This window comes from Nycticebus coucang, chromosome 7, assembly GCF_027406575.1.
Source record: "Nycticebus coucang isolate mNycCou1 chromosome 7, mNycCou1.pri, whole genome shotgun sequence".
Taxonomy (NCBI): Eukaryota; Metazoa; Chordata; class Mammalia; order Primates; family Lorisidae; genus Nycticebus; species Nycticebus coucang.
In genome coordinates, this window is record NC_069786.1 from 97,655,159 (window position 1) to 97,678,812 (window position 23,654).

At 36.5% G+C, this 23,654-nt stretch overlaps 1 protein-coding gene across 3 annotated transcripts in view; it reads left to right on the plus strand.

Moving 5' to 3' along the window:
• Positions 1-23,654, plus strand: part of SGO2 (shugoshin 2) — a 64,832-nt gene extending 41,178 nt beyond the window's left edge. For all 3 annotated transcript variants that reach the window (XM_053596292.1, XM_053596293.1, XM_053596291.1), the window contains 4 exons: positions 11,189-11,424; positions 13,276-16,758; positions 18,882-19,032; positions 23,306-23,654. In XM_053596292.1, coding sequence (XP_053452267.1) covers positions 11,189-11,424; positions 13,276-16,758; positions 18,882-19,032; positions 23,306-23,321 — 3,886 coding nt within the window. In that variant the 3' untranslated portion in view covers positions 23,322-23,654. The remainder of the gene's footprint in view (positions 1-11,188; positions 11,425-13,275; positions 16,759-18,881; positions 19,033-23,305) is intronic.

Here is a 23,654-nt window from a genome sequence, read left to right on the forward strand (position 1 = left end):
TTATTTTTTGTGACTAACGAAGAAAGTTTTCTTCTCCCACCATCCTAATTTCTAAGCCTTTTATTTTATTTTTTCCCTACCATATTGCATTGGCTACTACTTGTTCAATATTGAATAGAAGTAGTAATGAGCCATTCTTACTAACTTGCCATTATTAAATATTATCTTTATTCTTGGGTTTTTATGAATTATCAGATTAAGAGTTTTCTTCAGCAACCTCCAACTCTTGGGCACAAGCAATCCTCTAGCCTCAGCCTCCTGAGTGGCTGGGACTACAGGCGCCTGTCACAATGCCCGGCAATCTTTTTAGTAGAGACAGGGTCTAACTCTTGCTCCGGGTGGTCTCCAATTCCTGAGCTCAAGGGAGCTACTTGCTTCAGCCTCCCAGAGTGCTAGAGTTACAGGCCTGAGCCACTACACCTGGCCCCTGATTAAAGGAGTTTTCTTGTACTCTTGATTGCTGAGAATTTTTTTCATGAAGACTGGCTGAATTTTATTAAATGCTTTTTCTGTCATTGTTTGGAAGATGTTTTTTTCTTTGTTTGTTTTTGGTTAATGTTATAATATTTTAACATTGCTATAATATTTTAACATTAATTATGTTTTAATATTTTTCTATTCATGTGATGAATTATAAGGACCTTTTTTATATTTTATTATTTTTTTAAATTAAATCATAGCTGTGTACGATAATGCAATCATGAGGTACAATATGCTGGTTTTATATACAGTTTGAAATATTTTCATCGAACTGGTTAACATAGCCTTCATGGCATTTTCTTAATTATTGTGTTAAGGACCTGTTTTTTTGGATGTTAAACCACCATTGCATTCCTTTAGTAAACTGTGACTGATGATAACTTCCTTTTGATATATAACAAAACTCTATTTGCCAATTTTTTAAAAGATTTTTATGTAGGGCAGCGCCTGTGGCTGAAAGAGTAGGGAGCCAGCCCCATATACTGGAGGTGGAGGGTTTAACCCTGGCCCCAGCCAAAAAAAAACTGCAAAAAAAAAGAAAAAAAGATTTTTACGTATACATTAATGATGAAAATGGTTTATAAATTTTGTTTCTTGTGATGTAATTTGTCATGTTTTTGTGTTTATATTATACTAGCTATAGTTATGTGGGCCTGAAGTTTTCTTGTGGAAAGTTTTTTGATAATATCTCATTTCTTTAGTAAATATAAGAATTTTCACATTTTCTATTTCTTCCTGCCTGGCTTCGTGATTTTTCATATGCAAGTTGAAGAAGTTCCTTTTTTTTCTGGATTTTGGAGAGTTTTCATAATGAACTTACATTGAATTTTGTCAGATTTTTTTTTGTATTTGTGGAGAGAATCGTGATTTTTCTCCTGTGTTCCATTAGTATAGTATTGATGGATTAATGCCAGCTTTGCATTTCTAGAATAAATTCCACTTGATCCTGCTGTATTATTCCTTATATATATTGCTAGGTTTGATTTGCTAATATTTTCTTGAAAATGTCCTGTGTTCATAAAGGATATTAGTCTGTAAATTGCTTATAAAATCTTTTATAGATTTTGGTAAGGGTTATGTTGACCTCTTAAAATAATATTAGAAACATTCCCTCTGCATCTATTTTCTGAAAGACTTTGTCATTAACTCTTTAATAGAATTCACAAGAGAAGTAATTTGGGCCTAGTGTTTTAAATTATTAATTTAAGGGGCTTTATATTTTAGGGTTTTTTTTTTTTCAACTTGATTTAGAAAATATCTGTCGAGAAAATCATACATTTTATCTAAGCAGTCAAGTTTGTTTGCATAAAGTTGTTTATAATATGCCCTTATTCTTTTAATAATTTTAGCATCTGCAGTCAGAGCCTTTCTTTCCTAATACTGCTAATTTGTATCTTACTTGATCAAACTAGTTAGAGGTATGTCAGTTCTATTGTTCTTTCAGAAAACTTGGTTTGGGGATTCAGTGATTTTATTTTACTCAGTTTTTTCTGCTTTATATTTCACTGGTATCTATTCTTTATGATTTTCTTTCTTCCTTTTTCTTTTTGTTTTTGTTGAGACAGAGTCCCACCTTATGCCCTGAGCAGAGTGCAATGGCGTTACAGCTCTACTGCAACCTCAGACTCTGGCTGTGGGTATCCTACTGGCTTAGCCTCCAGAAGCCACTTGTATTACAGGCGCTTGCCTTGGTGCCTGGCTGGGTTTTTCATTTTTTTTTTTTTTTTTTATGACTTGGGGTCTCACTCTCACTCAGACAAGTCTTGAATTCCTGTCATGCAATTCTCTGGCCTGACCTTCCCACAGTGCTGGGATTACAGGTGTGAGCCACCGCGCTTCGCTATTATTTCCTTTTTAACATACTGACTGTCAAACTAGAAAAAAAATTTTTTCCCTTGGGGGTCAAAGTTTTTTATTATAAAAATAGACTAAAAACTTCAAAATAAAATGATCCTTTCTAATTTAACAAAAAACTTGATATTTTTTGTTTTCTGTATGTGAGTTATAAGCAACTCAAGTGACGCTAGAATCAGTTTTTACACTGCATATATGAGTTGTATGTGACTCATGACATACTTATTGAATTTTTTTTTTTTTTATTGTTGGGGATTCATTGAGGGTACAAGAAACCAGGTTACACTCATTGCATTTTTTAGGTAAAGTCCCTCTTACAATCCTTTCTTGCCCCCAAAAGGTGTGGCACACACCAAGGCCCCACCCCTCTCCCTCCTTCCCTCTCCCTGCTCTTCCTTTCCCCACCCCTCCCTCCTTCTTTCTCTCTCTGCTCTCCCCTTCCCCCACCCCACCTTCACCTCATCCTTAATCATCATTAATTGTCCTCATATCAAAATTGAGTACATAGGATTCATGCTTCTCCATTCTTGTGATGCTTTACTAAGAATAATGTCTTCCACGTCCATCCAGGTTAATACAAAGGATGTAAAGTCTCCATCTTTTTGAATGGCTGAATAGTATTCCATAGTATACATATACCACAGCTTGTTAATCCATTCCTGGGTTGGTGGGCATTTAGGCTGTTTCCACATTTTGGCAATTGTAAATTGAGCTGCAATAAACAGTCTAGTACAAGTGTCCTTATGATAAAAGGATTTTTTTCCTTCTAGGTAGATGCCGAGTAATGGGATTGCAGGATCAAATGGGAGGTCTAGCTTGAGTGCTTTGAGGTTTCTCCATACTTTCTTCCAAAAAGGTTGTATTAGTTTGCAGTCCCACCAGCAATGTAAAAATGTTCCCTTCTCTCCACATCCACGCCAGCATCTGCAGTTTTGAGATTTTGCGATGTGAGCCATTCTCACTGGGGTTAGATAGTACCTCAGGGTGTTTTTTATTTGCATTTCTCTGATAATTAGGGATGATGAGCATTTTTTCATATGTTTGTTAGCCATTCGTCTGTCTTCTTTAGAGAAGGTTCTTTTCATATCTTTTGCCCATTGATATATGTGATAGTTGGCTTTTTCATGTGGATTAATTTGAGTTCTCTATAGATCCTAGTTATCAAGCTTTTGTCTGATTCAAAATATGCAAATATCCTTTCCCAGTGTGTAGGTTGTCTTTTTGCTTTGGTTGTTGTCACCTTAGCTGTACAGAAGCTTTTCAGTTTAATTAAGTCCCACTTGTTTATTTTTGTTGTTGCAATTGCCATGGCAGTCTTCTTCATGAAGTCTTTCCCCAGGCCAATATCTTCCAGTGTTTTTCCTATGCTTTCTTGGAGGATTTTTATTGTTTCATGCCTTAAATTTAAGTCCTTTATCCATTGTGAATCAAAATTTTTGTGAGTGGAGAAAGGTGTAGGTCCAGTTTCAGTATTTTGCATGTGGATATCCAGTTCTCCCAGCACCCTTTATTGAATAGGGAGTCTTTCCCCCAAGGTATGTTCTTTTTATTATTATTTTTATTATTAAATTATAGCTGTGTACATTAATGCGATCATGGGGCACCATACACTGGTTTTATAGACCGTTTGACACATTTTCATCACACCGGTTAACATAGCCTTCCTGGTATTTTCTTAGTTATTGTGTTAAGACGTTTATATTCTACATTTACTAAGTTTCACATATACCCTTGTAAGATGCACCACAGGTGTAATTCCACCAATCACCCTCCCTCTGCCCACTCTCCTCCCTCCCCTCCCTCTCCCAAGGTATGTTCTTGTTTGGTTTATTGAAGATTAGGTGGTTGTAAGATGTTAACTGCATTTCCTGGTTTTCTATTCGATTCCAAATGTCTATGTCTCTATTTTTGTGCCAGTACCATGCTGTCTTGGCCACTATGGCTTTGTAGTACAGCCTAAAATCTGGTATGGCAATACTCCCAGCTTTGTTTTTATTACTAAGAACTGCCTTAGCTATACGGGGTTTTTTCTGGTTCCATACAAAATGTAGAGTCATTTTTTCCAAATCTTGAAAGTACGATGTTGGTATTTTGATAGGAATGGCATTGAATAGGTAGATTGCTTTGGGAAGTATAGACATTTTAACAATGTTGATTCTTCCCAGCCATGAGCATGGTATGTTCTTCCATTTGTTAATATCCTCTGCTATTTCCTTTCTTAGGATTTCATCATTTTCTTTATAGAGGTCCTTCATCTCCTTTGTTAGGTATATTCCTAGGTATTTCATTTTCTTTGAAGCTATGGTGAAGGGAGTTTTGTCCCTAATTAGCCTCTCATCTTGACTGTTACAAAGGCAACTGATTTGTGGACATTGATTTTATATCCTGAGATATTACCATATTTTTTAATGACTTCCAGGAGTCTTGTGGTTGAGTCTTTGAGGTTCTCTAAGTATAAGATCATGTCGTCAGCAAAGAGGGAGAATTTGACCTCCTCAGCTCCCATTTAGATTCCCTTTATTTCCTTGTCATGCCTAATTGTATTGGCTAGAAATTCTAGCACTATGTTGAAAAGTAATGGTGACAGAGGACAACCTTGTCTGGTTCCAGTTCTAAGAGGAAAAGCTTTCAGTTTTATTAGCTGCGGGTTTTAAAATATTAGCTATGGGTTTGTCATAAATAGTTTCTATCAGTTTAAGAAATGTGCCACGTATGCCTATACTCTTCAGTGTTCTAATTAGAAAAGGATGCTGGATTTTATTGAATGCTTTTTCTGCATCTACTGAGAGGATCATATGGTCTTTATTTTTGCTTTTGTAAATACGGTGGATAACGTTTATGGACTTGCGTATGTTAAACCAGCCTTGTATCCCTGGGATAAAACCTACTTGATCATGATGTATGACTTTTTTGATGATAAGCTGTAATCTATTGGCTACGATTTTGTTGAGAATTTTTGCATCTATATCCATGAGTGAAATTGGTCTGAAATTCTCCTTTCTAGTTGTGTCGTTTTTGTTTTTGTTTTTGTTTTTTGTTTTTTGAGCCAGAGCCTCAAGTTGTCACCCTGGGTAGAGTGCTGTGGCATTGCAGCTCTGCCTTCCAGGTAGCTGGGACTACAGGCGCACACCATAACGCTCAGCAATTTTTTTGGTTGCAGCCATCATTGTTGTTTGGCGGGCCCAGGCTGGATTCAAACCTGCCAGCTCAGGTGTATGTGGCTGGTGCCTTAGCCGCTTGAGCCACGGCGCCTAGCCCTTTTCCTGGTTTTGGTATCAGGGTGATGTTTGCTTCATAGAACGTGTTGGGGAAGATTCCTTCCTCCTCAATTTTTTGGAATACTTTCTGAAGTATGGGAATAAGCTCTTTGATGGTTTGATAGAATTCTGTTGTGAAGCCATCTGGACCAGGGCATTTTTTTGTTGGAGGCTTTTTTATTGTTTCTTTAATCTCAGTGCATGAAATTGGTCTGTTCAGGAGCTCTATTTCTTTCTGGCTAAGTCTAGGAAGAGGGTGTGATTCCAAATATTGATCCATTTCCTTCTCATTGTCAAATTTCTGGGCACAGAGTTTCTGGTAGTATTCAGAGATAATCTCTCGTATCTCTGTGGCATCTGTTAGTTCCCCTTTATCATTTCTGATTGAGGTTACTAGAGATTTTACTTTTCTATTTCTAGTTATTCTGGCCAAAGGTTTATCTATTTTATTTATTTTTTTAAAAAACCAACTCCTTGTTTCATTAATTTTCTGAATGATTCTTTTGTTTTCAATTTCATTGATCTCTGATTTAATTTTGGATATTTCTTTTCTTCTACTGGGTGTAGGCTTAGATTGTTCTTCTTTTTCCAATTCCATAAGATGGCTTGTGAGTTTCTTGATGCTATCTCTTTCTGTTTTTCGAGTGTAGGTATCTAAAGCGATAAATTTTCCTCTCAAAATTGCTTTTGCAGTATCCCACAGGTTTTGGTAGCTTGTGTCGAAGTTAGTGATTTCCTCTTTAATTTTTCCTGCACCCAACTGTCATTCAACAGAAGGTTGTTTAATTTCCATGCCTTTGTGTGGGGTGGAACATTTTTGTTAGAGTTAAGTTCCACCTTTAGTGCTTATGGTCTGAGAAGATACAAGGTAAAATTTCAATTCTTTGGATTCTGTTGAGGTTTGTTTTGTGTCCTAGGATATGATCAATTTTGGAGAATGTTCTATGGGGCGATGAGATTAAGGTATATTCTTTATCTTTGAGATGGAGTGTTCTATATGTGTCTGTCAAGCCCAGTTCTAGGGTCTCATTTAAGTCCCTTGTTTAATTTCTGTTTAGAGGATCTGTCCAGCTCTGTAAGAGGAGTGTTAAAGTCCCCTGTTATTACGGTATTATAGGATATCATATTGCTCAGACTGAGTAAGTTCTGTTTCAAGAATCTGGGAGCATTTAAATTGGGTGCATAAATATTTAGAATTGAAATGTCTTCTTGTTGTATTTTTCCCTTGACCAATATAAAGTGACTTTGTCTTTTTTGACATTAATTGCTTTAAATGCACATGTATCTGAAAATAAGATTGCAACTCCTCTTTTTTTCTGAATTTCGTTTGCCTGAAAAATTGTCTTCCAACCCTTGACTCGGAGTTTTAAATTCGTCTTTTGAAGCTAGGTGTCTTTTCCTGCAGACAGCAAATGGATGGCTTGCGTTTTTTAATCTATGCCTCTTCAGTGGGGAATTCAAGCCATTAACATTTGTAGATAATTGATAAGTATGGTAGTGTTCTATTCATCTAATTTTGTGAGAGTCCATTGCTTAGTTTTATCTTTTGCATCAGTGTAGAAATTAGTTTCTGTCCTTTCATTGCCGAGTTCTTACTTTGCTGTTGATCCATTGTGATGATCAGCATGTAGAACAAGTTGAAGTATTTCCTGTGGGTCTGGTCTTGTTGTGGCGAATTTCCTCAGTGTTTGTATATCAGTAAATGATTTGATTTCTCTGTCAATTTTAAAGCTTAGCTTAGCAGGATATAGAATTCTGGGCTGGAAATTGTTCTGTTTAAGTAGCTTAATGGTAGATGACCATTGTCTTCTTGCTTGGAAAATTTCATTAAAGAAGTCTGCAGTCACCCTGATGGATTTGCCCCTGTAGGTCAACTGGCGCTTACTCTTGGCAGCTTGCAGGATCTTTTCTTTTGTCTTGACTTTGGACAAGTCATTACAATGTGTCTTGGAGAAGCTTGGCTAGAGTTGAGGCTACCTGGGGTCTGATATCCCTCTGAAAGGAATGTGTCAGAATCCTTGATGATATTTGGGAAATTTTCATTTATAATGTTCTCTAGTATGGCTTCCATTCCCCTGGGGCATTCTTCTTCCCCTTCTGGGATACCTATCACTCACATGTTTGAACGCTTCATAAAGTCCCATAATTCTGTCTTCTTTTCTGCCTCTTTAACTATCTGAGTTATCTCAACAGCTTTGTTCTCTACCTCTGAGATTCTTTCTTCTGCATGGTGTGATCTGTTGTTGATACTTCCTATTGCATCTTTAAGTTCCCTAATTGACTGCTTCCGTTCCTTCAGCTGTGTCATATCCTTTTTATATTCTTCATGTCGTTCATCTCTTATTTGATTGTTTTTGGATTTCCTTTTAGTTATTTTCCACTTTATCAGCAGTTTCCTTCATTGTTTTCTATCATTTCCTTCATTGTCATCATCTGTATTCTAAATTCCCTTTCAGTCATTTCTAACATTTCTTTATGGGTAGAATCCTCTGCAGTAGCTACCTCACAGTCCCTTGGCGGGGGTTGCTGTGGACTGGTTTTTCATGTTGCCAGGATTTTTCTGGTGATTCTTTCTCATGAGTGATTTTTTAATTTCATTTATTTATTTATTTTTATTAGTATTAGATCATAGCTGTGTACAGTAATGCAATCATGGGGCACCATACACTCGTTTTTTAAACAGTTCGACACATTTTCATCACACGAGTGATTTCTTTCATCTGTTTCCCAGCTCTAATTTTCCTTTCACTTCCTCTTGCTTTGTAAGTTGCTGTGCCTTTGGACCAGGGTTTCAATGAGTCTAGTTTTCCACTGCTTTTGTCCTCCTCATGGGGTCCAGAAGTCCCTTGCTGACTCGCTGTGTCCTCAAAGGGATGTTTGTGGGCAGATCCCAGCAGCCAGACATGCCTGGAGTGTTGTCTTCCCAGACTCACCATGCCCAGTTGCAAGGAAGCTGTTACTTAACCGCCATCTTGCTCCTCCTTCTACTTATTCAATTTATTTCTGAGAACTGAGTTGTCATTTCGTTGTGTCTGGAGTAGAGCTTGGGTGGTCCTGGATGATGACTTCTGAATTACACCCGATAAGTATGTATAACAAGGTCACATTGCTGCATACTATCTACAGATTTTGTTCAAAGAGCCACCAGGCAAACATTCAAGGGGATGTGTGCAATTGAAAATTATAGTAATTGAAGAACATAGTCCAGCATGTGTGGCACTGTAGCGCAGGCCAGCTGGAGCAGGACAATGGGATATGGGGGAGATGTGTGAGTGATAGAGAAAACAAGAGCCCAAGTTTCACAGCCCACAGGCAAGTTATGGACCTTCCCTCGTATCCCTCGTATGCAACTGGGGCCTTTATATGAGGTTTAAAACTAGCATGAATCAAATACAACTCATGACAGTTAACGTGCTAAAACATCGAGATGTGAATTTGCATAACATGAAATTTCTTATAATGTGAAATTCGCCCTTTTGAAGTAATAATGCCGTGGTTTTTAGTATTTTACAGTTATGAAACCTTCATCACTATCTAATTCTGAAACATTTCCATCCTTAGAAAGAAACTTGTATTTGTTGGTAGTCCTTTGTGGTCTTTGCTCCCCTGTTCTCTGGCAACCACTAATTTACTTTGTGTCTAAGTGGATTTGATCACTTTGGACATTTCGTACCAGCGGAATCATGTAATATGTGGCCTTTTGTGACTGGCTTCTTTCCTTCAGTATACCATTTTCAAGATTCATTCATGTTATAGCATATATTCATATTTCATTCCTTTTTCTGACTGAATAATATTTTATTGTATGAATATAGCACATTTTTACAATCCATTCATCAATTTTTGGATATTTTGTTGTTTCTACTTTTTGGCTAATATGAATAATGGTATTTTAAACATTCATTTACAAACTTTTGTGTTCTCAGTTCTTTTGAATATGTGCTTAGGAGTTGAATTTCTGGTTCATGTGGTAACTGTGTTTAACTTTTGGGGAAACTGTCAAATTGTTTTTCAAAAGTGATGTGCCATTTTATATTCTCATTAACAAAATATTAGAGTAATGATGTATCCATACCCTCACTAACATCAATTGTTGCATATTCTTGTGATTATAGCCATTCTAATGGGTGTGAAATAGTATCTCTTTGTGGTTTTGGTTTGCATGTCACTTACGGCAAATGATGTCAAGCATATTTTCATGTACTTTTTGGCTATTTGCATATCAGGATCATTCCTTGTTGATTATCTTTTCCTTTGAGTTTGAATTATATTTTCTTGTTGCTTCATATCTTGAATAATATTGGATTATACTTGGACATTGTGAATCTTGTGTTGCAGAAAATTTGGATTCTTCCAAAGAGTTTTGATGTTTGAATTTTAGTAGACAGTAACCTTGTCTGAAGCCAAAAATCTTATATCTTGTGATGAGCTACCTCTGAAACCTCATTTCAGTTATTTTATCCTTAGCTGGGCCACTTAGAATCTTCCTCATGTATATTGATTGATAGGTCAGCTGGAATTTCAGAAGCTTTTATACACAAAATTTGAGAGGCTTCCTTCTCTACCTCTTATCTGATATTTCCCCCATCACGTTGCATATGTGCTGAGGCCCTGAATTCTAACCGCAAGCACATTAAAAACATGGGTTTCTAAGTTGTTTTGAATGTGGCACTGGCTTAGGCTGTAAACAGTGGGAAACTCACACTTCTTTCAAAGGTCAACCTTCTTTTACAGTCTCTACTTCCTTTATGTCCACTCTCCATTGACTTTTAGTACTTTTTTTTTTTAGTAGTACTTTTGTTTTTATATTTTGTACAGCATTTATGGTCATTATGTTTGGTAGGGTTGGTCTAATAGTAGCCATTATCAGAAACAGAATATCTCTGTTTATTTTTGTTAACTTGTTTCTTCAAGTTTCTTCTCAACAGCTATTCTGTGGGTAGTTGCCTTTAAATCTTTAAAAATATTTATCAGTTTTTATTTTTCTCATAAATTATTTTAAAATATCTGTGATTTCTTTTGGGTACAAGGCAAAATATTTACCACTAGTGTTACTGCTCTTTATTCTTTGAACTCAAGTACGTCAGTTTATCAACTTACTGCTGTGTGTTACTGTCATTTTTTTCTCTTAAAAATTCAACTACTGTAGGAATGTGGTTAGAGTACCTGGATGGCCCTTTGGAAACATAGCAAACTTATTTCACAAATAATTTTATGTACAGTTTATCCTTGCTAGAAAATAAAGAGTTTGAATATTTCATAGAATTAATTATAGTTAAAGTATAAATATTTTATATGACTATATGTTTGAAACTTTATTCGTCTTATTAGTAATAGTATTCTACATAGCACAATCAGTGATTATAATAATTATCTTCTTTGGGGGCTGCCAAGAAGCATTCCTATTTTCTTCCAAGTTCTATACTATTAGAAACTACCTGTTTCCTACCTTTAGAGGGCTTCATTGAACATGGAAAGGTGCTAGGGTGGGCTTTGTGGTTGGATCTTAAATAAATAGAATATAGAATTATTCATGTAATTTCCTAAATAATTTTTGAAAATACAAAATTGCTCATTTTGTTACCACTTGCCTTTAGAGTCCCATTAACTTCAAGTGACGATGATGATGACAATGATGACAAAGAGAATATACATTGTGACAACATTATTAAATCAAAGACATCATCTGATAGTCCCTCTCTAGTATCAACAGTACTACCTTTATCAACTCAATATAATTTGGAAATGTCATCTCTTAAAGAAAATAATCAAAATGTGTGTGGTTTAAGTGATTCAGAATATACTCCTTCTACTGTTGATGTACTTTCCAAAGGTGAGATTGTTTAAAAAATTCCTCTTCAGTATTAGTATTAAATAGTTAGATTCATCAGATTTTCTTCCTGAGGGCAATGATGTATAAACATTTAATAAGTTAGATGTCTTGTGTTAAAGATTTGCTGACCTCTATCATTTAAAAGCACTGGTGAAAAATTTAATTTAAAAGTAAACATGCTGACAAATGTCAAATCCACAGTGGCATAATACTGTTACTTTGGAAGCCATGTTTAAAAATGAACAGGTCTTTTTTTTTTTTTTTTTTTTTTTTTTAGAGATAGAGTCTCAATTTGTCACCCTTGGTAGAGTGCTGTGACGTCACAGCTCACAGCAACCTCCAGCTCTTGGGCTTAGGTGATTTTTTTGCCTCAGCCTCCTGAGTAGCTGGGACTACAGGCTCCTGCCACAAGGCACAGCTTTTTTTTTTTTTTTGCAGTTTGGCTGGGACTGAGTTCAAACCACCCTCAGTATCTGGGGCCAGCACCCTATTCACTGAGCCGTAGACACCACCCTAAAAATGAACAAGTCTTAAGAATTTATTTATTTATTTATTTTGGTATCTTGGCTTATGATTTATAAAGATGCTATGTATTTATTTAATTTCATTCTCTCCTTTTCATGGATATGAAAATTGGGGGCCTACATAAATATAGTAACTTTTAAAGATTTTTTTTTTTGTAGAGACAGAGTCTCACTGTACCGCCCTCGGTAGAGTGCCGTGGCGTCACACGGCTCACAGCAACCTCTAACTCTTGGGCTTACGCAATTCTCTTGCCTCAGCCTCCCGAGTAGCTGGGACTACAGGCGCCCGCCACAACGCCCGGCTATAAATATAGTAACTTTTAAAGGGTATAACCAATTAGTGCTAAAGTGAAAACTTGAGCCTGGGTAATGATTAATCAAGAAAGAGTAATGGGGGTGGCGCCTGTGGCTCAAGGAGTAGGCCGCCGGTCCCATATGCTGGAGGTGGTGGGTTCAAACCCAGCCCCGGCCCCCCCCCAAAAAAAAAAAAAAAAAAAAGAAAGAGTAATGGCAGTTACATTTTTATTTACGTGATTACATTACTAAATGATAATCCTGTGGGATAGTCTGGTGCATATGAATTTATCATAGATTTTTAGATTGGGTTACGGAACCCAATCTAAATTGAATTTATTTATTTATTTTTATTATTCTGTGTTAGGGTCCCATTTTATTGCCCAGGCTAGAATGCAGTGATGTCATTATAGCTCCCTGCAACCTCAAAGTCCTGGGCTTGAGTGACCCTCCTGCCTTAGCCTCCTGGGTAGCTAGGACTATAGGCATTTGCCACCATGCCCACCTAAGTTTTTAATTTTTTTGTAGAGATAAAGTCTTAAACTGTGTTGCCCTGGCTAGTCTAGAATTTTTGGCCTTAAATGATTTTTCAGCCTTGGGCTCCCTAAGTGCTAGGATTATAGGCCTAAGCCATTGCACCCAGCCACTTTGTTGAATTTATTGAATTTAGAGCTAAGAATTATTTTTCCTTTCCAGGAATGTGTGTGTGTGTATAAACCTTCGCTGCCTGATGATACCCTTTGGATAACAATCCTTATCAGAGTTACCATTACTATGTGTGTGTGTATATAAACTTTAGCTGCCTGATGATACCCTTTGGATAGCAGTCCTTATCAGAGGTACCATGACTATTTAGGGTCATTGGCCAGCCTCCTTTCACTCTAGATATGTATGCTAGTACTCCACTCTATTTTGGGGCCTGAGTCAGTGAATTCTCAGTGTATATTTCCGTACATACAAATATTAAATGTGACTTTTGCCTAGAATAACTTAGTACTTATTTCTGAATTTTTTTTTTTCTTTTTTTAAATAGAGAGCCATTATCACTCAGACCAAAGTTCCAAGAGTTCTCTGATGAATGAGATAAGAAATGCCTCATCTATTGGGCACAGATGGGACAGACCATCTCCTAGTAATGTGACTGAAAGAAAGAAGCGTGGGTCATCTCAGGAGTCAAATAATCTCTCTGCAGACACTCCCCATGTGATAGGTTTAGATCAACAACAGATCTCAAATTCAGAATTAAATTGGAATAATGAGATAAACGATTGTATTAAAGAAAAGAATATTACAACGCAAAGAAATAGACAGCATCTTCTCGGCTTATGTTCTGAGTCTGTTGATGAACGTAATGCTGAGTACAGGAATCCAGTTCAGGACAATGATGACTTTCAATTACAGAAAACTGTGTATGATGCTGACATGGATTTAACTGCCAGCGAAGTAAGTAAAATCGTGACAGTTTCAACAGGCACTAAAAATAAAAGTAGCAATGAAACAAAGGAAGGTGCAATGAAAACTTTCAGAAAAGTGAAAGATTCAAGCTCTGAAAAAAGGAAAGAAAGATCAAAGAGACAATTTGAAAATAGTTGTGATGTGGATATAGATAAAAAGATTGAAAATGGACTTGAAAGAAGATCTGTTGTCCTGGATGACAAAAGGGATTCAGAAGATCCAGATTTTATTTTCAGTACAGAACAACTGACCCAGGCTGACATCCTGAAGAAAATAACCCTTCGTAATGAATTTCATCAAGATGACAGACAAAATACACAGTGTAATAAAAAGAAGAAAAGAATACATGCAATCAATATGCCAGAAAAAGCACACTCCTCCCAAAGTTCAGATAAATTCCAGCAGGAGAGTAAATTTGATATGGGTCAGAATTCCCTAACTTGTAATAAAAGTAAGGCTTCTAGACAAACATTTATGATTCATAAGTTAGAAAAAGATAACTTATTCCTAAACCAAAGGGATGAAGTAACCATTTCTGAAAATCTGGAAGTTACAAATGAATTTCAGACGGCAAATGTTTTCATCAAAGATAATGGAAATTTATGTGACTATGAGACCCAGAATAGGTTGGATTCGAATGAGTATGTCACTGATATGCAACCTCCTGAGCAAAATGAATCAAAAATAAATAAGCTTAGGAAGACAATAAATCGGAGGACAGAAGTAATTTTTGGAATGAACCAAATATATGAGGATAATGATAAAGATGTGTATGGCCTAAAAGAAGGTAATGTTTTCTTCCAGAAGGATAAAGAAACTATCTCTGGAAACCCAGAAGCTGCAGATAAGTTTCTAATCCCTTCTCTCTTCACCAGAGATAATGGAAACCTATATAATTGTGAGACCCAGAATACATTGAGTTTGCAAAAACAGATTGCTGATGTATACCCTGTTCAGCAAAATGAATCAAGAGTTAATAAGCTTAGGCAGAAAATAAATCGGAAGACAGAAATAATTTCTAAAATAAATAATTTAGATAGTAACAAAAGTGAGTATTGTCCAGTAAAGGGTAACTCTTTCTTTCCAACCCCAAAAGGTAAAGAGATCATCCCTGGAAAACTAGAAGACTCGAGAGGGTTTCAAGCACCTATTCTTTCTACCAAAGTTAATGGAAACCTATGTGATTATGAGACTCAAAATGTTTTGGGAGCAAAAAAAGATGTCCATATTATGCAGTCTGCTTGTCAGAATGAGCCAAGAGTAGATAAGAAGCTTAAACAAAGGGTGTTGCGAAAAACAGAAATAATTTCTGAAATCAATCAAGTACACGAGAATGATGACAGAGGTGTGCATGACCTAGGAAAAGGTAACTTCTTTTCTCCAACCCCAAATGATAAAGGAACCATTTCTGAAAATCTGCAAGTCACTAGGGAATTTCAGACAGCTGATCTTCCTACGAAAGATAGAGGAAATTCATGTTATTACGAAAACCAGAATATATTGGAGTTGAAAAAGCATGTCACTGATACACAATCTGCTGAACAAAATGAACCAAAAGTTAAGAAGCTTAGACAGAAAGTAAATCGGAAGACAGAAATAATTTCTCAAGTGAATCATTTAGATAACAAAAGTGAGTATTGTCCAATAAAGGGTAACTCTTTCTTTCCAACCCCAAAAGGTAAAGAGATCATCCCTGGAAACCTAGAAGACCCAAGAGGGTTTCAAGCAACTGTTCTCTCTACCAAAGTTAATGGAAACCTATGTGATTATGAAACTCAAAATGTTTTGGGGGCAAAAAAACATGTCCATGATATGCAGTCTGCTTGTCAGAATGAGCCAAGAATAGATAAGAAGCTTAAACAAAGGATGTTGCGAAAAACAGAAATAATTTCTGAAATCAGTCAAATACATGAGAGTGATGAAAGAGGTGTGCATGACCTAGGAAAAGTTAACTTCTTTTCTCCAACCCCAAATGATAAAGGAACCATTTCTGAAAATCTGCAAGTCACAAGGGAATTTCAGACAGCTGATCTTCCTATTAAAGATAATGGAAATTTATGTCATTATGAAAGCCAGAATATATTGGAGTTAAAAAAGCATGTCACTGATAGACAACCTGCTGAACAAAATGAACCAAAAGTTAATAAGAAGCTTAGGCAGAAAGTAGATCGGAAGACCAAAGTAATTTCTGAAATTAACCAAATATCTGAGAAGAATGATAAAGGTACGCATGGCCAAGAAAGCTATACAGAAGATCTAGAATTTAAAATAAGTAAACCTAAACAAAGACTTGAATGCCATGCAATTATCAGTGGATACTCTGTGGAAATCAATAGTAATGAAAAGCAAAGTTGTGATCAAATTTCAAATTCTTACAAACCAGTTAAAAAATGTAAGAAAGAATCATCAGGCAAGGCAAAGAACATTTTGACAAAAGGTAAGAACAAACCTATTTTGCAGTTAACAGATTCTTCAGAGATAGCATTCTTTTTAGAACCTGATTTAAAACATGTTGTTAAAGAAGTGGATTCTGATCTAGGAAACCCAGTTGAATTACATAAAACTCAGAAACAGAGCACCATACCTCTGAATAATAAAAGAGAAACCCACTTTGTGGAAATGACAACAGAAGGAGAGTGCCAGGTCATAAAAGTAAATAAAAAGATATCCAAATCCAAAAAAAGGAAGACCTCCACAGACCCTTCTCCAGAGAGTCATGAAGTAATACTTACCACCACTCGGAGAAAATCTGTTCACTCTGATCAAGCCGATAAGGAAAACAATGTGGAAAATGAGAAAATGGTCAAAATGAAGCCAGACTTGTGCACTAAGATGTTTAAATCTCCATCTCCCATACATTCACCTCCCACACAAGATTCTTCCTTTGACAGTGTTGAGGAAGGTTCAGTACCTTTCAGAATTTCTTCTGGCAGAAATCTGATAATAAAGGAGAGTTTTGACCTCGACTGCTCAACGGTCTTTCTAGTGAGTGATGTCATGCATGAGGAGACAAACAAGATGAAACGTAACACCAACCAGAGAGCACGCAAATCAGGAACAGGTAGGTCAATGGAAGTGGTAAGGTTTTAGAATTCCTTTTTTTCACTTAGTAAAATATTTTATAACTGATATTATGGTATTTAAAAATGATGTATAATTGTGTAGCATGCTTTGTAGAAAAACAGCATGAAAGAATTGAAAGTTTAATACTTTGGAAAGGTAACAGTCAAAGTATTTTAGACCTTTACAATCTAAAAATCTGATTTGGCCTTTACCACAAGGTTGTCTATTAATCATAGGTTGCTATGAAACTTTTCAGACAGACTGTTTTAGGGTCAGTTATTTCATTTCCAAGAAACATAGTTGACAGGGTCCTTTCTGATTCACTATGCACAACTTGCTTGGTTTATCAGTGTTGCTGTAAGGGCTTCATTTGTTTCTGTCTGCGTGGATTTTAGGTTTCTTGGTTTTTGTGTATCACAAAACTTATGTGATGACCCACATAATGACCTTAGCCAGATAATTTCCTTTTTCATGTTATCTGAAGGAAATGGAATGTTTTAAAATTATATAATAATGAATTGCACTAGTGTTTTACCAAAGACAATTGCATGTTTCTTAAGGGTGGGAATCTTACTCCATTCAGCAGCATATATTTAATGTGATCAAAGCATTATCCTTGGTTTTGCAGAGCAGTGTTCTCCAACCTTTTTGGCATTAGGGACTGGTTTCATGGAAGGAAATTTTTCTATGGACAAGGAGTATGGGAGCGGGCTGTAAGTCTGCAAGCAACTGATTTATTATGGTCTCTGTGCAGTCAAACCTCTCTGCTCATGATAATCTGTATTTGTAGCCCCTCCCCAGTGTGAGCATCACCACCTCAGATCATCAGGTGTTAGATTCTCAAAGGAGCGTGCAGCCTAGTCCCTGGCATGTGCAGTTTACAGTAGGATTTGCACTCGTATGAGAATCTAATGCTGCTGCTGATCTGACAGGAGGTGGATCTCAGGGTGATAAGAGCGCTGGTGAGTGTTGTAAATGCAGATGAAGCTTCTCTCACCCACTGCTCACTACTGTGTGGCCCAGTTCCTAACTGGCCAGTATAGGCTCTAAGGGTTGGAACGAAAGTTGTAGAGGACTGCAAAATAAACAATGCCAGCCCTTTTCTTCAGAATACATGTATATAAAAGTAAGAAACACAGTGGTGAAATGTGGTAATTATTCTTTAATAAAAGCATAAATACTATGCTAAGGGATGTAATGAAGAGTAATTTTGACTGGAAAAATCTGTAAGGCATCATTAAATAGGGAACATTTTAGGCCCCATACAAGGGTGGGGAACTTGTGGCCTTAAGGCCTGTAAGTGCAGCCTTTTAACTGAATTCAGATTTTACAGAACAAATGCTTTTTATTAAAAGGGGTGCAGCAGAGAAAGGGGAAGCTTTTTTTGCCTGCTTTGCTGCATAAAAACAAAATTTTGAAATCAGAAAGCTGCAGCTTCCCCACCTTGATAGGGAGAGAAAAATACGACCTAGAAGAACTGCAGCTAGCACTTTACACTGTGTGTGCGGAATGCAGACTTGAATCTGTAGATTACAAATATATATTTAAAATCATCAGGTACGTTACTTATCCCATTTTTTCCCTTTAATATCGGATCCTATGTTCTTTTGCCACTAGACAGTTTGTAACCTTAGACATTCCTTTAAAAGTTGAAAATTTTTACTAGGAGCCTAACATTTCTATATATCTGTAGAACACTAGGATGTTGATGGATAAGACTATTCCAACTAAACCACACATTGAGGCAGAAGAAGTACAAAGGCCTGGATTTGCAGGGGATTGTCAGAGGACCGGTGACAAACCTGTCACTTCTGTGCAGCTTGCAGTGCCTTTCACCCTGGTAGTCAGTGGCATCTATTCATAAATGGGATGAACGTGCTCTCATTTGTGTGCCATGTGGAAAGAGTCAGGCCGTGGGGAATTTTTGTCAGTCTGTGTCTGATTTCAGAATAAGAAGGCTGCAGGCCTCTTTGATGGTGTGTTTCAAATTTTAGTCTTTGTCCTCTCAAAATTTAATTGTCAAAATATACTGCAATGATTCACAAACCACTGTATAGCCCATATCTATTTTCATCTCTTACATACTTTTATAAATATTTGTGAAAAATAATATTTTTTCAGGCGATAGACCATTACAGGATTTGACAAATACCACGTTGATTTCAAATAACACAGCTGAATCTGAAAATAAGTCAGAAGATGTGTCATCAGAGCTGCCAAGCAGAAGGAGAAGGTGTGCTCCTCTCCATTACAAAGAGCCCAACCTCCGAGAGTAAGTATTTCAGTGATAGGAAAGTGGTTTTAACATGCTGCCCGAGTTAGTATTTAAACACTGTTGAAAATCAATAAAATGTGTAATCCACTGTGTGGGTTTTGGGGTAAGATTTGAGGAAATGTATTCTTTAAACAGGCTTTGTGGGGCAGCACCTGTGGCTCAAGGCGTAGGGCACCAGCCCCACATACCGGAGGTGGCGGGTTCAAATCTGGCCCCAGCCAAAAACTGAAAAAAAAAAAAAAAAAAAATATATATATATATATATAATAATAATAAAAGCTAAATGGTTTAAAAAAAAAAAACAGGCTTTGTGTGTGAGTATGTCTCAACTTAAGCTGGTTTAGTTTTATTTGGTTCTCAGTTCTGTTACTGTCATTTTTTGTATTGCAATTTGATAATTATGATTTTTAAAATTTGTTGCCTATGATTAACCACTGTTTTCTACATATATTACCCCCATTTACTTATTTCCTACCTTGTTTCCCTGGAAAAATTTAAAATGGTTTATATGTCCTTTACTCTCAAAGACTAACAGTCCTTTTTATTTACTTTTGTCAATTTCAAACCCCAAAAAAGAAAATAAGAGCCCTCCTACTTATTTCTCAGATTCAATAATTAAAAAGTTTGCCACAAATGCTTTATTTATCCTTTTTGTTATAGTAGTTTTTAAAGCCACAAATACTAAGTCATTTGATTCCTAAAATGCTTTTGTATGTTTCTCTAAAAAATAAGAAAATCGTAGTGAAGTTCTTAACAAAACTAGACAGCAATTATCACATCTAACAAAGTAGTTCCGATGGGTATTTAAAAACAATAACCAGCAGATGGCAGTAATGCAAGGGAGGGTGAAAGTGAAGCAAAAGAGAAGGGATCATTGAGATATAGTTCACATACTTACATTTCACCCATTAAAAGTGTCCAATTTAGTGGTTTTAGCACATTCACAGGTATATGCAACTATCACCTCTAGTCAATTTTAGAGGATTTCTTCACTTCAAAAGGAAACTCTATTCCCTTTAGTTATCTCTCTCTTACCCTGCAGCTCTAGGCACTCCCTAATCTACTTTTGTTTCTATAGATTTCCCTGTTTGAGATTCCATATGACGGGAATCATATAGTACGTTGTCTTTTTAAACCAGCTTTCACCTACCATGTTGTAAAGGCCCATCCATGTTATGATTGAATATTATTTCATGACATAAATATACCATATTTGTTAATGCAATTTGTCTTGTTTTCATCCTTTGGCTATTATAAATAATGCTACTGTAGACATTCATGTGCAAATTTTTATGCATATATATGTTTTTATTTTCTTGGTATAAGCCTACAAGTGAAATTATCAGGTCACATAATAACTCTATGCTTAATCATTTGAGGAAATACCAGACTATTTCCAAAGCTGCTGTACCATTTTACATTCTCACCAATGCTGTATGAAATTTTTGCCAGTGCGATGGCTCACACCTATAATCCTTGCACTCCGTGAGGCCAAGGCAGGTGACTTCCTGAGCTCACAAGTTCGAGACCACCCTGAGCCAGAGAGAGACCCTGTCTCTAAAAATAGCTGGACGATGTGGTGGGCGTCTGTAGTCCCAGCTACTTGGGAGGCTGAAGCAAGAGGATCACTTGAACCAAAGAGTTTGAGGTTGCTGTGAGCTATGACATCACGGCACTCTACCAAGGGTGACCAAGTAAGACTGTCTCAAAAAAAAAAAACAGTTTCTTTATTTTTTCTTATCCTCACTAATGCTTGGTTTTGTGTCTTTTTTGATTCTAGCCATCCTAGTGGGTATTGCATTTCCCTGATGCCAAATGTTCAGCATCTTTTCATGTGTTTACTGGCCAGTTGTATCATTCTGGGGAAAAGGTCTCTTAAGATCCTTTGCTCTTTTCTCAATTGGGTTATTTGGGTATTCATTAAGTTGTAAGTTAAACTTTTAATTTTGAACTAATTTTAGATTTAATGGCAAAGTTGTAAAAATAATACGAAGGTTTCCCGTTGCTTCTCGCCTAGCTTTCCCAAATTATTATTATTTTTTTAAATGGTTTTGAGACAGGATCTTGACGTTTGCCCTGGCTAGAATGCAGTGGCATCACGGTAGCAGCATAGTTCTCTGTAACCTCAAACTCCTAGGCTCAAGCAATCTTCCTTCCTCAGTCTCCCAAGTAGCTGGGATTAAAGCCACACACCATCAGACCCAGCAAATTTTTCTATTTTTGTAGAGACAAGGATCTCACTACGTTGCTCAAGCTGGTCTCAGAAATGGTTCACCCTCACAGCAACAACTGACTTGACCAATAGCTGACTCCATCTTATCAGACCAGTCTCATCATATCCCTTCTGGGAAGCTGACACCAACCAGTTGCGCAGTGTTCCTGATAATACCTGCCATTTCTGTCATCATCACTTGTGGTGATCATTCCACAATAGCAAGCAGCTTCAGTCAGGGTCCACTCTTACGGCTGCTACCAGAAGTTGTGATGTACCTCTTGCATATCATTTCCAACCCAAAAAGAAGGGGAGAGGAAAGTGGCAGCTGGATGTCATCACTGAGTTTTTTTACTGAATATTCACTGTCATTTTTCCTTTTAAAAAATTTACTATCTAAGGCTTGGCACCCGTAGCACAGTGGTTATGGCTCAGGCCATGTGCACCAAGGCTGGCAGGTTCAAACCTGGCCTGAGCCAGCTAAACAATGACAACTGCAACAACAACAAAAAAATAGCCAGGTGTTGTGGTGGGTACCTGTAGTCCCAGCTACTTGGGAGGCTGAGGCAAGAGAATTGCCTAAGCCCAAGAGTTTGAGGTTGCTGTGAACTCTGATGCCATGTCACTCTACTGAGGGTGACATAGTGAGACTCCGTCTTAAAAAAAAAAAAAAAAAACAATTTACCATCAGGGCTGTTTAGCAAATAATCTGTATGCACAGTAGATCTAAACTAAAATAAAACAGTATTTCATTACAGCATTTTGCTATAATTAGGTCAGAATAGGTAACTTTCTGAAAGGGTTAAATAAATATATATCTAATTACCTAAGACATTAATATCATACTGGCTCAGAAGAGGGAAAGAAAGATCTTTTTAATTTGGGACCATGTACATGCATTTCATCCTGAAACACACACACACACACTGATAGACACATAATGTAAAGAATAAATACAGGGGCGGCGCCTGTGGCTCAAGGAGTAGGGCGCCGGTCCCATATGCCAGAGGTGGCGGGTTCAAACCCAGCCCCGGCCAAAAAAACCAAAAAAAAAAAAAAGTAAATAAAATAAAAAAAGAATAAATACAACTCCACTTAGTACAACATGATGTTGCATGGATTAGCCCTTTAATGAAAAAATAAAGTTTTTGGATAAAATACTGAAGAGCAAAAAAACTTGAATGCATCTATTAGCTAATAGCTATTAACTAACCAATGCTTCTATTATTAGGAAGGTAAAAGCTCAGATGAGAGACTGCATGAGAGCAGGAACCCAGAGGAATAATTAGAGCCTGAAACTGGCTTTTTCCTGGAAGCATTTTCCTCACCAGTTGAACCTAACTGAAGGATACATAGCCTTATGGGGCTAGAGACAGAAAATACTACACACACACAAGGGAACAAGGTACCAGCAGAAACAGCTGATAAGGAGAATCAGATACAGAATGTAAAATGTTTCAATAAAGGAGAGGCTTGGAAATGATTAAAGGTGTTGAGTTGAAAAAACAAGTGACAGAAAAACAAATCCAGTATTACTCCATTGATAAGAAGGTCAAATGTAGATAAAACCAAACAATGTGCTTTTTAGGTGTGCAGCACACAGGTGGTAATAATGGTAAAGAAAAGCGAAGGAGTGATTAATACAATTCAGGATAGTGGTTACTTTCTGGGAGGAAAGGAGTGTGACTAGACAGGACAGACAAACTGGAGATTTCTAAGATGTGGTAGTACCTTATTTCTTAACTTGGGTGGTAGGAACATGAGCATATTTTACTGTTTTTGATTTATACATTTTCATTTATTGTTGGATGTATGGTACATTTCATAACAAAAAGGGAAAATGTAGTAAAGCATGTGCTGTGTAAAATCTATGTTGATTAATTTTTCTTCAGTCTTACAATTCCCACTATCATGGAGTATTTAAAATACATAGCCATAGCCAAGCTTGTAGTTTAAGGAAATTGTTTTTCTACTGGTATGATACAATAACTTAGTCTGTATGCTTCACAGCAAATCTTAGTTTGGGGTCATTAATCTTCCTTTTTTTCTACTTTGCAGCAAGATGAGAAGATGAGGTGAATTTATAGATTCTGTTTTTTCTGAATTCTCAAAGCATAAGTCAAAACAGAAACACAACTAGGATCAAGAAGATGAAACATTCGATGAAAAGTTTGGTTTTTTTCCTTTTTGTCCTTTTCATGGAGTGTGGATTTGTCCATTCTTATTGTTTAGATATATGTGCATAAAATAGCTATTTTGTAATATTAAACTTTAAAAATAATTTTGGTTATCACATAACATCTTCCTGGTTATTTAAGCTGCTTTCTACATAATGGCCTTTACCAAACAATAGTTACTAACCTTTTAACCAAATAAATTGTATTAATAAATACTTTTGCATTGGTTA